The sequence below is a fragment of the Protopterus annectens genome, chromosome 13.part0, assembly GCF_019279795.1.
Source record: "Protopterus annectens isolate FY-2018-M chromosome 13.part0, PAN1.0, whole genome shotgun sequence".
Lineage (NCBI taxonomy): Eukaryota > Metazoa > Chordata > Ceratodontiformes > Protopteridae > Protopterus > Protopterus annectens.
In genome coordinates, this window is record NC_056747.1 from 826,719,580 (window position 1) to 826,737,141 (window position 17,562).

Sequence of the window (17,562 nt, forward strand, 5' to 3'; positions counted from 1 at the left end):
GTGCAAATGCAATGAAATACAGCAGGAGACATTTCCCAGCTGGATGCTGATAAAAGAAACAACCAGAATAATACCACATTAAAGATACTCTTTTCCTAAGGTTTAGACTGCTGTAAGGTTAGCAAAGACCATTCATATTAATTGGAGTTTTTATTAAGCCACAATTTTGAATACAATCACCACACTTCAATAAACAAGAGAAGGGAAGAAGCTATTATATTATAAGATATTCTTAGAAATATAAAAAAATATATGTGTTTAGTAATAGCAATCTAGGCAGCAAGACAAACCTTTCAAGAGGTTCTTACCTGACAATATATTTTTAAGTAAAATCCTCTTGTTAAACAAATATTAAGTTACATGCTACTGAGGAAATAGCTCTGTCAGGAAAGGCACTTAACTCTTGTTACATCTTTATTAAAAAAAAAGAAAAATCTGTACTTGTTACAGTTTCCTTTTAAACTTAAAAACCTGATCCAATCAGCAGCCTGCCCTGGGATTTTCAAATCACTCTAGATTATAAATTCCCTCGGGGCTCTTGACTAACGTTGTATGTTTAGTAATTCTACTTGTGAGAGATTTTAATTGACGAAGTCCTGCTGTGCAACTCTTCAGATGTTCTGCAGCTGTACAGAAGTTAACATGAAGCACTGCTGTCAGTACCACTTTACGTGCACCGGCGCAGAAAGGCAGAAGTGAAGAGAGAAACTTTTTTTTTTTTTTTTTTAAGTAGAACACTTTTAACATTAAATGGGATCATATTCATTATCAGAGAGTGGGTCTACATGTACTCAGATATCTACTTCATTTGTGTCTTCAATTATAATAACATCTGTGGATGACTACATTCTACTTTATAATGTTATTTAAACTAAATAAATGATACCACAACAGAAACTCACATTACAATATTATTAGCACTGTAAAATTTGTCTTCCTCCCTGTAACAAACAGTGTGGTCAAAGTACCCCTTCCCAGTACAAACAGTAAAAAGTCACTAAACTTTCATTACAGATTCTACACTATTGATCAATTTATCCATTACAACCAGCAGTCCAACACAGACAGTACAGCATCACACAATCAAACAGCAGCACTAGTCAAAATTATTACTTCTTTCCTTTAGGTGGTTCTGCTGTAACATGACATGCAATATTATATCAACCTGCAGCACCTGATAATCAATGATGATTTAGTGATTGGCAGTTACTGAAAAGGAAATAATACTGATTTTATTCCTACCTGAGTTTGCATCAATCACCATCGAAACCCCTCGGCGATCAGACAATGCTCGCGAGGATGAGCCAGGCATGCTCACAGGATCCGATCGTACTGGCTGAATTCTACAAATTAAATAATAAAGTTAAGTAAAGGGCATTTGAATATTTCACTGTGCACCCCTCTCACTGCCACTTTTTTAGCTGTCCCTGCTTCTCCACAAAAGATTATATGCCAGATGTGCAATGAGTCCCCTAAAGATGAATAAGTCTGGCTTGCAGATCTATAAATAGACTTTAATAAAATGGATGCTGATGACCTTTGTTTTTCATGTGCAAAATTACAGTCCGTCAAGTTAATATATTTTGTATGATTACCTAGGTTTCATATTTAGTAACTACAAACAGGATTTGTATACTAGGAAAAATGTAGAACTCTTGACCTTTCCAAAAAGGTTAGTTTGCAGTTCTGCTTTATCCTGTTTTGTGTCAAACCACATACATGCACAAGCCATAACTGTCAGTGAAAGATGACTTGATTAGTACTAGTAATATCTCTTATAAAACATCTGAAAATGAAGAAATGAGGCCATGTGGTAAGTGAAGCTCTGATACTGTAACTACTTTCTGCCCCCACACAACTGCCCCTTCACATTGCCACTGCCTTAGATAATAGATATATTATAGTATATCCTACAGCACAGAGTTTCACTTGCCTGACTCTTTTTACACACAGAACATACATCTACCCACACTGCATTAGTATATCTTTGAGGAACTGGCTTTTATATCAGAAAATACAACAAATGGGTTTCTATTCAACAACATCTGTTAACATCTGGCCTGGTTACCAAGCAACTGAAGTACCCTCCTCCCCCAAAAGAGTAATTTGTTTTAGTCATGTAAATACATTAACCAGGGTGAAGTGCTGATCCACAATTTTCAGGCCTGCTTAGACTTACAAACAATTAAAATAAGAGTAAAAACAGAGCTATAAGAAATTATAAGCAAAACAGTAAACAGACAAAGCTATTTAGTTTGTAACACAAAGAGTAAACTGCTTAAAAACAGTTGAACTGTATTAAGCATTATTCAAACTACAAACAGTACAGTATTCTGGGAGAGGAATGTTGGTTGATTTATTTTACTGAGAATGGAAAGAAATATAAAAGCCAAAGATTTCTGGTGAAAATTACAGCTGAACTAATTAACTGAGGAAGTAGTTTTACACCTCAAACACACTATGTGACAGGGATGTTGTAGAAAAAGTTACATTTAGTTATTTTCATGACATGCGTTTTGAATTCAGCATGGGACTTGTGGTAAGACTGAATTTCTTTTAAAACAGGTATTAATGATTCCCAAAGCTCTTAGTCTAATGAATGAGAAAGAATGCTTAATGTAGTGAAGGATATTTCAATGGATTACAAGGTCTGTCTAAAGGAGGGAAGGGACTGATGATGGTAACTGGAAGACCTAATTGTAAGCAAGCATGCATGAGATGGGAATGAGTTTAAGTTAAGAAGTTTAAATAAATAAGATCCTACATGCAACTGTGAACTTGCTCTATGGGTAGCCATTTGGCGTTTGTGAGGGTTTGTCAGTGGTGCTCTGAAGCAGAGGAGAGGGTTATGAACCTGCAAATCCAGTTGAATACTGTCAGCAGCATGAATGATATGTTTTTCCTGGAAGCTGCATACATCACTGGGAGGCCATATTCAAGTTGTGGAAGTAAAATCTTTTTATCTATAGCACAATGGAGGGAAAAAAGTGAGATAACTTTCTAGCCCAAAAGAGGGATTTGTGTATTATATAGCTCTTGTTACACGTATGTTGCTGGAATTTAAATCGTAGTCCAGCCATGTACCTACACAGCAGTATTCTGTGAAGAATTTGCAAGTCTGAAAAAATGTTTTTAGTTGGTTTAGAAGGTTCATTTTAGTAGCCAGTTTGAGAAAAAATGTACATAATTTTTCTTCTTTTTTGAAAATTAAGGGTAAAGAAGCAAGTCTATAAACTGCCATGTTATCTGCATTGCAGTCAGATAGTTATGAAATGAGAGGGGAGTATGTTAATAAAGATATTAAACAGTAGTAATTATGGATAAGACAGACTCCTTTAATTTCATAAGAAGCAGAAGTAGTATCCAATACTATTTTAAATTTGACGGTTATATGTAATAAGTCTTTCAACCATCTCGTGGCTGTATGATTAATACATGAAAATGTATGGGTCTATCAGATCCAAAAAGATCAGACATCAGCAGGTCTAGACTTTTTGGATTCAAGGCACAGGCTTCTCTTCAACCAATAATTCCCCTCCATCAATGGAATGCCTCAGATCTAAACTGAAGCTAGAATGTTACAGAAGTGGTTTGCTTGGCTCAGTGCTATTAGCTGATAAGTGGTATTATTTATACTTTTACTATATAGTTGAGAGATTCTTAGCTAGTGTTTATTGTCTTTTTTTTCCTTTTACCTCTTTTGAGGTGTTTGCTTCCAATACTTACATATAAAAAAAATATATTTACCGCAGTACATAGTTAACTTTTCTTTCTGCTGTCAGTCAGGGCTACTATTCAAGAAGGGTTGTTTGTATTGGTTAGTTTAATTAGTGTTTTGTACTTTGGTGTAGCTTTCCCCTTTGTGGTTTGTGCTAACTTTGTTGTTTCAAGATGGCTGCAGCTCATTTGTCTCTGTTACAAATAATAAGGTGTCATGGGTATTCGTTTAGATGCTTTAATACACAGAAACACATCAGGATGGATAGGAACATCTTTAAATATGAACAAACTAGTTAACACACAGACCTTACATGCATACATGTTCACATCTCAACACCTAACTACAAAATGGCAGACAGGCTTGCACGTGCTCAGTATTTATACACCTGTGCAAGACCTTGGATAGCTTCTTAAAGGTATATACACATATATTGATCTACATCCTCTCTCTTAAAAAGACTGCCCTTTATGCAAAACAATAGCAGAGCTAAACATGCATTACTATGTACATGAGGAACAAACTACAATGTTCATGACTGCATTGTTTCATATCTGCTACAGGATTTAGAGATTCGACCACATCTCGTAACAAAACAGTTGGGACTAAATTTTGCAACAGGGACAGTCTGTGGTGCACAACTCATATTAGGAACTTCTGTATTTGTCATAAGAACAGGAATGTTCTCTGGAACTGGAACACCAGACAGCTCACTCTGAGATAGAGAGTCTTTCTCACAGACTATCTGCTGTGGTATAGGCTCAGACACCGGTCTCAAATGTTTCCCATTCCGCCTAAAGATTCCTCCTCCTGTTTTCACAACATACGATCTCGGCTCTGGACCAATATTCTTCATGACACCAATCCAATCATAACCTTTGTACATTTGCATCCTTACCACTTCTCCCGCTCATAATGGATTGAGCAGTTTACTGGTCTTATCATAGTAGGACTTCTGGGTTAGGCACTTTTTCAACTGAACCTAGACTAAGAAACTTCCACCTATATCAACATTTCTTTGCCAAAACTAATCAAATGTCATAGGCTTTTGTCTGTACAACCTTCCTAAAAATATTATGCATGCAAGCCTCTGGCTTATCTTACAGATATTTTTCAAAATTCTATTCTCTCAAAGTAATGTAACATGTATTTTTATTGTAAAGTTGTGAGTTTCTCTACATTTTGTACTACGTAACATATAATTTTTATTGCAAAGTTGTGACTTTATGTAATTTTATATTATGTACTGGAGCTTTTCTCCTCGGGTCTCCACTGAAAAAGGGCCAAAAGCCCAGCTGGACTAACCCGGTTAACAAACATCAATAAATAAATAAAATAAATAAACAGATTGGCTTTTATCTGTTGTTCTTGACACATGGAACCAACAATTGACTACTGATTGGTAATGTGGTTCTGGTTTGTCTTGACAGAAGTCTCTGAGCAGGTGAACCAAGATGTTTATCATGAGGAATATTTGTGAGATTCAGGAAAACATCACTAATATCTCGTTCTGACTTCTCAAGTAATTGTTTTGCACTTTACGCTGGGCATTCTGCCAAACCATTTGAATGCAGGTGCTCTGGATTACTTGTGACATGAGTAAAGTCCCATTCTTTAGCAAATCATTTGGACTGTTGGCTTGTAAACTGCGTGCCATTATCAGAAATAACTTTGTGTGGACTCCCATGTACAGCAAAATGATGCTTCATCTTAGTAATGACAGTACTGGATGCTAGGTTAGCAAGTAAGTCAATCTTAAGCCAATTAGAGAAAGAGTCTACTAACAACAAATAATGTTGACCATTCCACTCTGAGATGTCTGTGTCTACTGTCAACTAAGGTAGTTCTGGAATCTGGTTAATCTGAAGTGGTTCCTTCTGTTGATGTGGCTTTGTACTATTACACACGGAACGAGATAATAGTGCTCTCTCATAGAAGGCCAAAATATAAGTCCTCTCACCCTTTTGGTACATTCAGTTTCTGGGTAACCACGATGCAAAAAGGTAATGTATTCTGGTCGCAAGGACTTTGTAACAATGACTTTCGGACCTTTCATAATGATACCTTCATCAGCCAAAATCTCATCACTGTATGGAAAATAAGGTTGCAGTTCTTGAAGTAAACTAGATTGCTTTGATGGCCATCCTTGATTGAGGAAATTGTTCATCTGCTGTAAAATTGGATCTGTAGCTTTGTGGTCTCTCAGCTCATCAAGACACGTGGAGGAAAAATTTCTCATTTCCATGACTTCAAAATCATCAGCTGAATGAGACCCTTGATTTTCACTCTTTTCAGTGGCAATTTTGGGCGATCTGGATAATGTATCTGCAAGACTACGTTGTTTGCCTTTCTTGTAGACAAGATGGAAATTGTACTTTTGCAATCTCAGCATCATGCACTGCGGTCTGGCTGAAGCTGAATGCAATGGCTTTCTCAGGATAGTGGCTAATGGTTGGTGGTCTGTTTCGATCTGGATAGGTCTACCATAAATATAATCATGGAACTTGGAACATGCAAACACAATTGCCAAAAGCTCTCTCTCAATCTGGGCATACTTCATCTCAGTTTGGGTAAGAGTTCTCGATGTAGAGGCTAAAGGTTGATCCTCTCGTAGAATGACTACACCTAGACCAAATTTTGAAGCATCACAGAAAAGTGTAACTGGCTTGTGAACATCAAAGTATCTGAGCACTGGTGGACTAGCAATTATCTGTTTCAGGACATCAAATGCTCTTTGGTGTTGCTCTAACCAAGACCAGGATATATCTTTATGTGTCAGCTGTCTGAGTGGTGCTGAAAGTTGGCTCAAGTCTGGGATGAACTTGCTTAGGTAGTGGACCATGCCAAGAAAACACTGCAGGGCTTGAACATTGTCTGGAGCTTGCATCTCGAGAATGGCTATTTGCTTTGAAGGATCTGGTCATAGGCCTGTACTAGTAAAATGACCAACATAAGTAAATTCTTGTAGCCTGAATTTGCATTTGTGTGGATTGAGCTTAAGATTCACTAGAAATGCCCTTTCTACAACTTTTCTGAGGTTTCTGTCATGTTCTGCTTCATCACGACCTCCTACTAGTACGTCTACTGTGATAGCACAAGGATACCCAGAAAAAATTTGCTCCATTGCATGTTGAAAGACTTCACTTGCAGAATTTATCCCAAACGGCATTCTCAAAAATCTGTACCTGCCAAACAGAGTACTAAAAGTAGTGAGGAAAGAGGATTTTCTGTCAAGCTGAATTTGCTAAAATGAACTCTTTGCATCCAAGACAGAAAAAATACTGGCATTTGGCACTAAGGCTGCGACTCTTTGACTGTGTGCATTACATGATGAGGTCTTTTTAGTGCTTTGTTCAAATCTCATGGCTCAATACATATTCTGATGTCATCTGAGCTTTTCTTATGAGCTACTACTATGGAAGATACCCATTCAGTTGGAGGTTCCACTGGACAAATCACACCTTGTCGCACCACTTTAACTCGGCTTTCACTCTGTTCTGCATGGCTATTGGAACTTTATGTGCTGGCCTGATAACTGGAGTGATCTCTGGGTCTAACTTCATGGAGTACACAAATGGAAGTTTGCCATGTTTGTCTTGGAAAAGATCAGTATAGGCAGAAAAAAATGTGCTGGGCAAAATTAAAGTAGTGGTCTTTTAAGCTAATATGGTGGACTTCCGTGTTAAATGACAGTAGTCCCATTTTTAAAGAGTCATAGCCCTAATAATGTCTGGACGTGCTTCTTGACCACATAAAATAAGTCATAGCTTCTTACAGCAGAGTAATGTGAAAGAACTACTGAGCCTTCAGTTTGAATTTCTTCACCTCCATAAGAAACAAGTTTTGCACACCTTGCCATATCAAGCTTTTTTCCTTTATACACACTAGCAAATGTTTCTGCCGACATACCATTGCACTTGGAGCCTGTGTCAACTTTGAGCTCTATGGGTTTGCCATTTATCCAAACAGTACAAAATACTTCATTCTTTGCCCTTAAATCTACTGCACTGACCATTTCATGAAGCACTGACACACCATTAACAGGCTTGCCACTGTCTAAATGATCAACTCATTTCTTAAAACGTTCCCTTTTAATAAAAAAATGTGGGCCTTTTTATTTACAAAATCTTTTGAAGTAATTCCATTTATTATATTTGTGGCATTGCTGACCAAAAGCTAAACATTTTTCCCTTTTAGATTCATTGTTACTACCACAATTACAACAGTTGGCAATGAAAGTGGGTGGGGCCCATGCTTTGAGTTTGATGACTCACTCCTATGCTTCACTGAGACTGTGCAAACTGTGGAACTTGGTTGAAAGTTCTGGGGTTTACCAGTAGGTGCTGCAGGGGTTACAGCTGCCATGTGCTTGGGCCTGTTTCTTTTAACCACGTGCTGCATACCATCAACATGAGCTTTATCATTGTGCCTTCTAGATCTGCTCTCATTTGTAAGCATATGTGTGTGCTTTTCTGTGAGCTCGTATATCTGACAAATCTCAATAGCTTTATTCAAAGTTAAATCACTGTCACATAGCAAAATCTTTCTCACAGGATCTTTTTTTATACCACACAATGCGGAAGAAAGATACCTAGACAGTTCCAATAGTAGTAGGAGCAACAGGTCTTATAAAGAAGAGTCTACAATCGTATTTAGATATGTTACCAATACATGTAACTGGGCAGCCGCGGTGGTGCAGCGGTTAGTGTTGCCGCCTCATAGCAAGAGGTTCTCTGGTTTGATCCTCGGCTGGGGTACCTTCTGTGCGGAGTCTGCATATCCTCCCTGTGGTCGTGTGGGTTTCCTTCGGGTGCTCTGGTTTCCTCCCACATCCCAAAGATGTAGGTGGATTGGACACTCTAAATTGGCCCTAGGCATGAGTGTGTGCTTGTGTGTGCCTTCTGTGGAAGGTTGGGCACTGGGCTGGCAACACGACACTGTAAAACTCCACTGCCAATCATGAGCGGACAGGTGATCCACTGTGGCGACCCCTAATCAGGAAAAGCCGAAAGAAGAAGAAGACCAATATATGTAACTATGTACGAATTGCAGAAGGAGTCATTACTGGGCACATTGCAGGTGCTGTGAAGAGCACTACTGGCTGACATCAAAGAGTGAAATAATACTAATTTCATGAACTTTAATCGTACTTTGACTGAGGAATGTGGTCCATTCCCGTCATGGTATTAGAACCCCAAAAAACTTGGAGAAATTAAAGAAGACTGTCTTTTATCAACTCATACCTTAAATCACCAAATCTGCATATTTTAGCTTTATTTCTCAGGTCAGTTATATATGCTGCAAAAGTTTCACCAGGCTTTTGATCCCTTGTATAAAATAAGTGCCTTTCCATTATAACATTTGTATGGGGGTTACACATTTCTCTAAATGTATGTTTTAAACACTCAGGGTCCTCCTTTGACTCAGCTGGTACAAAAATGTGATGGTTTCCCCCTCTCCTGTAGAGATAGCAGGTGCATACACAAATGAATGTTCCCTTTCTATAGTTTCTGACCCAGCTAAATTAAGTAGAATAAATGCCTTTGTACAATCATCTTTATCAGAAAATGCGGCCTGTATGAAAATGTTGTACTCATGCTCAAATACTCTCCAGTTCTCAGCAATATTACTGTCCAATACAAGTGCACTGGATTTTCGAAATCCATCTGCCATGCACACAAAGTATACACAAATGCACTGAAAATATGGCCCTTGTAATTATGCATGAACAAACTGTTCTGTGAGCTTGTAACAACATTCAAACGCACAATAAACTCTCTGAAATACTTTGCTTTGTGAAATATGCCTTGCAATGGCTGCACTTTGTGAAATATGCCCTGTAATTTCTATACTTTTGCGAAATATGCCTTGTAATGGCTGTACTTTGTGAAATATGCCTTATTGTAACACTGCACAAGCATGTAAACACTTTATACACTTCTGATAACTTGGATGCCTTTGCTTAATTAATACGAAAATACATATGCTTAGTGAAAATGCAGTCATTCTCTCATTTTATTCATTTTATGCAATTCAAACATTTTCCATCATAATTCAAATATTTTTATCAATATCATACATATCAATATATACAAATATCATTTGGAATGCTCTGTATAGTGCTGAGCAAGTTTTAATACCTGAAATTCATTTCTGACCTGTTTTGCAAAGTTTGCACATTTTTTAGGATGATCCACTCATCTATATTCCACCAGCATCTGGACAAGTGCCTTAAATCATTTTCGCCAAGCCTTTTTTAGCTTCATGCACTTTTCTGGTATCTGTTCTTTTTAGATATGCCGCTTCTGACACCATGTTGCCTGTTCATCTTTGTTACAAATAATAAGGCTTGGGGTTTTGTTTATATGCTTTAATGCATAGAAACATCAGGATGGACAGCAGCATCTTTAAATACGAACAGAGTAGTTAACAGACAGAACTTAACATATATACATGTTCACATCTCAATAGCTAACTACAAAATGGCAGTCAGGTTCGCACGTGCTCAGTACTTGTACACTTATGCAAGGCCCTGGATAGCTTCTTAAAGGTATATGATCTACAATGGCTGTCAAACTTCCCGTTTTAAAGGCTACATTTCTTGTGGCCATAAAATTCCATTACAAGATGCGCATTCAAGTGTTCATACTGTTTGATGGCCTTACATATTGATGAGTATCGCTCTGCTTGCTCCATTTCAGGCCAGAGCTTTGTCTGACTGGAGGTCTAAGCTGGCCTTAAACAGACTTCTCCCTACCTCTGCAGGAGAAGGTAACCCCTCACAATCTTCTTCCTTCAGTAAGAAACTGTCAGGGAAAAGCAAGGGAGAAATGGTGAAAGACAAGACAATGACAAGTATAAGGAGGTGTCTCATAAGAAAAACACTGAGAAACACAGGGAGAAAGATCCTAGGAAGGCCACTGGCTCCAAAGGTGTAGAAAACTTTGGCACTGACAAGGATAAGATCTCCTACTCCATCCTAAACTGATCCAGGGTCTCTCCAGAACCTGTTAATCTGAGTCTATGTCCCCCCCCCCTCCTGCAGGAGAGATTTTTTCGGCATATCTCCAGGCCACCTTCTACTGCCTCTTCTAGGAAGACAGTGCAGTCAACCAGCAGCTTGTCCAAAGCAGATGCGGAGAGGATGATGAGGAGATTCCGGAGGTCCCAGATCTAGCTGAGGGTTATTCCTGCACTGACTACTTTTGGGGGCTCAGGAGCAGTTCTCCCCAGTTCTTTGGTAATTACTCCTCTGATCTAACTTTTGGATAAAGTGCCTATAGATTCAAGTATTTCCTGAGGATTGCCTGTGTCAGAGCCAAAAGGCTGGGAATCTTCAATTTGACAACATTTTGGCTATAATAGACTCGGATGACATCAGATCTCAATGGATCCCAGTGCTGAGAGGTTGTGATCAACTCAGATATTTTCAGAGCCTTCCCATTTTCTCAGTGCTTTGGCTCTCAACAGCTGTACTCCGGTGTCAGCTTCAGAGCTGAGCCGAACCAGGTTGGTTCTTGGAGCATGCCTTTGTTGGGTTCTTCAGATCCTGCATGACTTGGTTCTGGACCAGTTTCAGCTTCGGCCTCTGTGGCCTTCAAGAGAACCCTCTCCAAGTCTAGACAGCAGGCATCTCTTTCCCACTTAAAGATGTTCCATCCCCCCCTTCTGACTTCTTCAGGTTCATCACTTCCTCCTCCTAGCACTTTGGGACCAAACAGTTGATAACGGATGGAAAAGAGAACATCAGAGCAATATATTTTGAGGGAATCAAGAAAGACAGTACAGTCAGCAAAATGCATTAGTGCTAGCAATAGCACTTTAGGCTTACTCTATCCATATTGGCTATAACGTAGTCTGTAAGTGTGCATAAGCTGTCACAGTACTATGGTCAGCCAAAATCCATGCTACCGATCGGATAATAGGGAATATTTTTATATACAGCTGACTTGTTGTAAGTAAACTAAATTTTTTCAAGAACTTCCTAGAGTAGCTGGCTAGTAGATGGGTTTGAAAACCAATGGGTAAGGAATGTTTGGGAATTTGGGATAGAAGATTAAAACTTTTCAAATGGGAAAATGAAAGTTATATACTTACCATAACGATCTATGTTGTCTGTGTCCATCTGGTTCAATCTGTGAGACTTCATATCCAACTCCAGTCAATTCAAAAGCCTTTAACCCACTTGGCTCTACTTTCCTTACCAATTAGTCCTCAGTCCTCCATCAACTGCACGGATTGAGTTTGACCCATTAGAGAAACATAATGATACAATATACTGAAATGGCAATGTCTCCCATCACTTGAAATAAGACAACCAAGGGAAATTAAGACTTCAAAAAGTGAAATAAATGACCTCCAATGTCCAGTCATCCCAGAAAAATGACTCACCATGTCAGCAATAACGCAAGGGGCAGGAGGGCAGAGAGGCTGAACCAGATGGAGACAGGCAACACAATCTATCATTATGGTAAGTACATAATTTTCGTATCCAATACTGTCTGCTCCATTTGGCTTTAACCTGTAGGACAGAGTCTCCATTCATGAACATTCCTCAGGAGGAATTAAGGAAGGATATTCTACAACACAATGGAGCCAAAGGAATCCCTGGATCTAGACAGGATGTCCAGCTTATAATGCAACACAAAGGTGTTGTGACCCAGCCAAGTGGCAGCAGCACAGCTATCATCCAAAGGAATTCTAGAAAGGAAAGCCATAGAAGTAGCTACAGCCCTTGTTGAATGACCTTTAGGCTTGTTTAAAAAAGTCTTGCCTTTCAAGACATATGCAAACAAAATACAGTCTGTTAGCCACTTGAATAAAGCCACTTAAGATACAGCTGAGCACAGCTTGGATTTTGAAAAGGAGATAAACTGACTTGATTTCCTGAAAGACTTGGCATGGCAGGAAATCATCTCATTTGCCTATGTACATCCAGATAATGCGAATCCAAAGAGGCTGAAGGTTCAAAAGGAGGACCAGCTACGACCTGCAGAATGAAGGGCAGATCCCAGGGAGGGACAGGATCCTGTACTTGGGGGACAAAGGAGAAAAGTACCTTTGAAAAAAGCCTTGGAGATCCTGAGGGAAGCCCAAGGCACAGTATCCCTACCAATATGAAAATCAGAAATAACTAACTGTACTTTGATAGTAGAAAAGCTAGAACCTGAACTAAACAACTCAGTTAGAAAATGCAAGAGACTCCAAAAGGGCAGAAAAAGGATCAAATCTCAGAGCCTCCAGCCAAAAAAACAAACCTTTTCCACTTACCAGTATATACTTTCCTAGTGGATTCCTTCTGTGATGAAAACAAAACTTGAATCACCACCTGCAAAAGCTTGGAATTTCTGGCCATCAAGAGAAGTGGAAGAACCATGCAGTCACAACCTGAGGAACTGAATATTGGAGTAGGGATCTAGACCTGCTGTATGAGAGATGAGATCCAGAATGGGATCCAATATCTAAGGAGTGTATTTCAGAAGAGGTCAAAGGAGGGGAAACCCCACCTGACATGGTCAAAATGGGGCAATAAGGATCACTGTTGCTTTGCAGCAGGCTGCTTTCTGTAGAAACTTTACCCTCAACAGGAACTGGGGGCTAAGCATAAAGTCATCCTGGATGCCAAGCAAGCACCAATGCATCCCTAGGTGACTGACCCAGAGATGAAATGATGGTGAAATAAGTGCTGCACTTGGAGTTGGACAGGGAGACAAACAGGTCACAACATGGAGTGCCCCAACTCTGAAAAATCCAAGCTGTCAATGCCAGATTTAGGGACTACTTCTGAGGCAAAAAAATGCTCCTGCTGAGGCTGTCAGCCAGAATATTGGACTTCCCTGGGAAATGCATTGCTACCAGAAAGCGCTGACAGAAGATCACCCACTGCCACTCTCATGGCCTTTTGACAAAGAGGGTAAGAACGTGTTCTCCCTGTTTGTTGAAATACCAGATGACCGACATATTGTTCATCTGTATTGCAGTAACGCCTTTGGAAAGGTGTCCTGAAAGGCCTGGAATGCAAAGAGTATCAATCTCATCTCCAAAACATTTATGTGAATGTGGACCTCTGCAGAACACCAGGACCCTTGAACTAGCCTTCCTCAAAAATGCCCCCCCAACCCAGAAGATAGGCATCCATGGCGACCGTGGCTGAAGGAGAAAGAATTACAAATATTCTCCCTTCGGTTACCAAGGAAGGCTGTAATCACCAGTGAATTTGCTCGTGACACAATTTCATTAAACATGCAGGGAAATCCAAAGGACAAGTCAGGAAGGACCACTGGACAGCCAGAGTCCATTGCAGTGCCCTCATATGTTCATATATATGGCTAAAGGAATCAGTCCTATCTACCTGCCATATCACCAAGAAGTTTCTTAACTGCATTAGCCAGTGGTTTCAGAGTTGCAAGCATGAACAGGTCTTCAGCCCGAAGGCTGATATCGCTAGAGCTCGGGATCCTGGTGATTTGAAGGATTGTGTAAATGACACCCCATGAACTCTAGAACTTGTAAAGGCCTGAAGGCTCGATTTTGGATAGTTGACCGTAATATGTCTAAACTGTCGCACAGTTAGAGTAAGGCATCCCTGGCCAAGATCAATGAAGGTTTTATGGGGGTGGTGAGGGGCCAATCATTTAGGTACAGAAAGACCTGAAAACCCTGCAGCCAGAGCCAGGCCAAAATCACTGTTAGGTACTTGGTAAACACCCTTGGGGTTGTGGTTAGACCAAATGCAGGTCCCTAAACTGGTAATGATTGGCTACCAGATAAAAGCAGAGAGACCTCTGGGAATGCCAATCTTGATGTGATGGTAACCATCCTTGATTTCTATCAAGCACACCTAATCGCCCTTCCTTAGAACAGATAAGATGGACTGCACCATGGCCTTGCATAACTTGGTCTTTTTGACAAACTGGTTCAGCTTGCTCACCTCCAAAACTGGTCTGAGGTCCCTTGTTTTCTTTGGAACTAAAAAGAACCTGGAACAGATGCAGGATCGTATCTGGTCTGGAGGGGCTCATAGTGACTGGACATTTGTGGGTGACTGAGCCTTTACATTTTTGTGGAAAAAAGCTATAAGACCTGTGGTTGAAACTGCCCCCTGCGTCCTTAGAGACATTGAGCATTTTCTGTGCACTCTTTCACAGTGTTGGTGAAATTGGCAATATTGCACTTTACTACATGGTAACTCTGGATGTGTGCACATTGTTTACTTCAATACCCAATGAAGTTGATGTTGACATGTTTAGAGCATATCTCACATGTAAGAGAGACCTTGGTAACAATTGGATTGCTCTGGTATGTTTTTTGCTAGACTCATTCTTGAGAATAATGTTTTTCTGTTCAATGATGTTTTTTTCCTGCTGAAGATAGGGGTAGCAATGGGCACCCCATGTGTGAATATTTATGCTAACCTGGTTATGGTTAGCTGGGAGAAAGACTATACATTGGACAACAATGCATTTTCTTGCTTCATTCAATACTGCAAGTGTTTTGTTGATGATGTCTTCCTGTTATGGAATGGTACCTTGGAAAGACTGAATGAGTTAATTAAATATTTGAATGACAGCACCTCCTTTCTCAGGTTTACTTCTACACAGTCACAAAGACTTCTTGGATGCTCACCTGACTTTTAATGAGAATGGTGGACTTGATACTGAATTGTATAGGAAACAGTTTTGGAGGAATAACCTGTTGCATCAATCCAGTATACACCCTACTCGTGTATACAACAATGTCCTTAAAGGTCAGTTTCTGAGAACCTCAAGGTCACGTAAGGATGAAGCCAAATTTCGTACTGCCTCTAAGGACATGAAAAGCAATTTTACTAGTAGAGGGTACTGACAGAGAGAAGTGCAAAGGCAGATGAATTTGGGGTTGGCACTCAGGTCCACGGATGGGACCCCTTTTTTCAGAAGAGAGATGGGCAGAAATCATATGATGTGAGGCGAAATGTCGCTAGCAACAACAATGTGTGTGTGACTTTGACTTTCCCTAGTAACATCAGAAGGGTGCATGATATTGTTCAAAAGAACTGGTCAATTCTTCAGATGGATGAGTGCATTAGAGAAGTGGTAGGCATTAAACCCAACTTCTGCTTTAAGAATGCTGTGTTTCTGAAGAGACAGTTATGTTATGGTCCTAGTTTGGAATATAACAGTCATCTGAGATCTGAGAGGGGTGGTCCCTTGTTGTTTATGCAAAGAGTGTAGTTATATTTCAAGTGCTAAAACTTTTTAGCACCATTTGACTGGATTCACTTTTAGTCCCAGGCTGTATGCCAATTGTAGAAGTTGCAATTTGGTGTACCTGGCAGTCTGTAGTAAATCTCTCCTCCCTTATGTGGTGAAAATTAACACACCTTTCAAAGAAAGAATCTTGAAGCATATGAGTGATATCTGGCTTAAGAACATGACAAATACACATATAGGTTCATAGGTAGGTACTAGGCTATTGGCCCTAGGACCTATATAAGCCTAGCCAAAAAGGTACCCTGGCTTTCGCCACTCAAGAAAATTATTTTCCTGTGCTCCTGTCGAGCAGAGCCACAGAGGTGATCCCCGGGATGAATTTCCTATTTCCCATCCAATCATCAAGATTTTTCTTGAAGAATGCTAATAAGGAGCTTTATTTGATATAGATAGGTAGTTTGTTCCGGAGTATGGGAAGTCTCTGGGACAGGAATCTATCCCTCCAGCATGTTCTGTTTATTATAGTGACAATGTTTAGATCCCTAGAGCATGTAGCTCGGAGGGATTGGGATTTCTTTAAGTGAAGCATGTCCAACAGCTCTGGCTTTGACATAGCTTTGTATGTTATGCAGAGATCGCCTCTGAGTAGGCGATATGCGACAGAGTAAAGCTGGAGATTTTTGAGATGGTCTGCGTAAGGCATCTGTTTGAGGCCGGTAATCCTCTTTGTGAGGAATTTCTGCAGCCTTTCCAGTTGTTGTAGATGTCTTGTGAGGTACATACCAAAAAAGGCATTGTACTCTATAAAGGGTCTAATGAGTAATGCGTAGAGGATAACAATGACCTCTTTTTTCTTGGATGAGAAACCTTTTGTGATGAGGTGTGCCATGTAGAAGGATTTCCTGACTACTGTGGCGAAGTGATTATCAAAGCAGAGACTACTGTCCACCTGTGTCCCAAGGTCTCTATCACACTTTCGGTGTTAAGTAGACTACCACCTATGTGGTAGCTCATGGGTACAGAGTTTTTACCAAAGGGGATGACAATGCACTTTTTGGCATTGAGCTTGAGGCTATGGCTTTGACACCAGGCATCTGTCTCCATGAGGCCCTTTTGTAGGTTGTCCACATCGTTAGGAGTTTCGATTATGGCTCCTAGTTTGCAGTCATCTGCAAACTTAGTTAGCCAAAGACCTTCTGTGTTAGCCTGTACTTCAGAAAAGTAGATATCAAACAGTAGAGGACCCAGGACTGAACCCTGTGGTACTCCACTTGTCACTAGCCTGAAGTCGGATTTGGAGTCTGCTCCTTTCACAGTGCAGGTTCTGTCAGTGAGCCAGTTGGCAACCCATCTTGTGACATATGGATTTATACCTCGCTTAGTGAGTTTATCTATAATTCCAGAGTGGGGGGTGGTGTCAAAAGCCTTGGCGAGATCTAGATAGGCTGTGTGAACCACCTTACCCTCATCTACGGCTTTGGTGATTGCTTCAAAGAAGTCTATCAGGTTTAGGAGACATGATCTGCCTTTTACAAACCCAAACTGGGTGGGGTCCATAGTTTGGAGATTACCATTGTCTTTTTGTACAAGATCCAAGATGATACATTCCATGGGCTTGCAGATGAGGCTCGTTAGGCTAATGGGGTGGTAGTT

The 17,562-nt window shown here is 40.0% G+C and overlaps 1 protein-coding gene across 1 annotated transcript in view; it reads right to left on the reverse strand.

Annotated features, from left to right (window-relative positions):
• Positions 1-275: 275 nt before the first annotated feature.
• The window catches only part of LOC122787696 (BCAS3 microtubule associated cell migration factor), a 4,651,713-nt gene continuing 4,634,426 nt past the window's right edge, over positions 276-17,562 (reverse strand). The window contains exon 22 of the mRNA XM_044054546.1: positions 276-1,343. Within this exon, the coding sequence (XP_043910481.1) occupies positions 1,193-1,343 (151 nt within the window). The 3' untranslated portion in view covers positions 276-1,192. The remainder of the gene's footprint in view (positions 1,344-17,562) is intronic.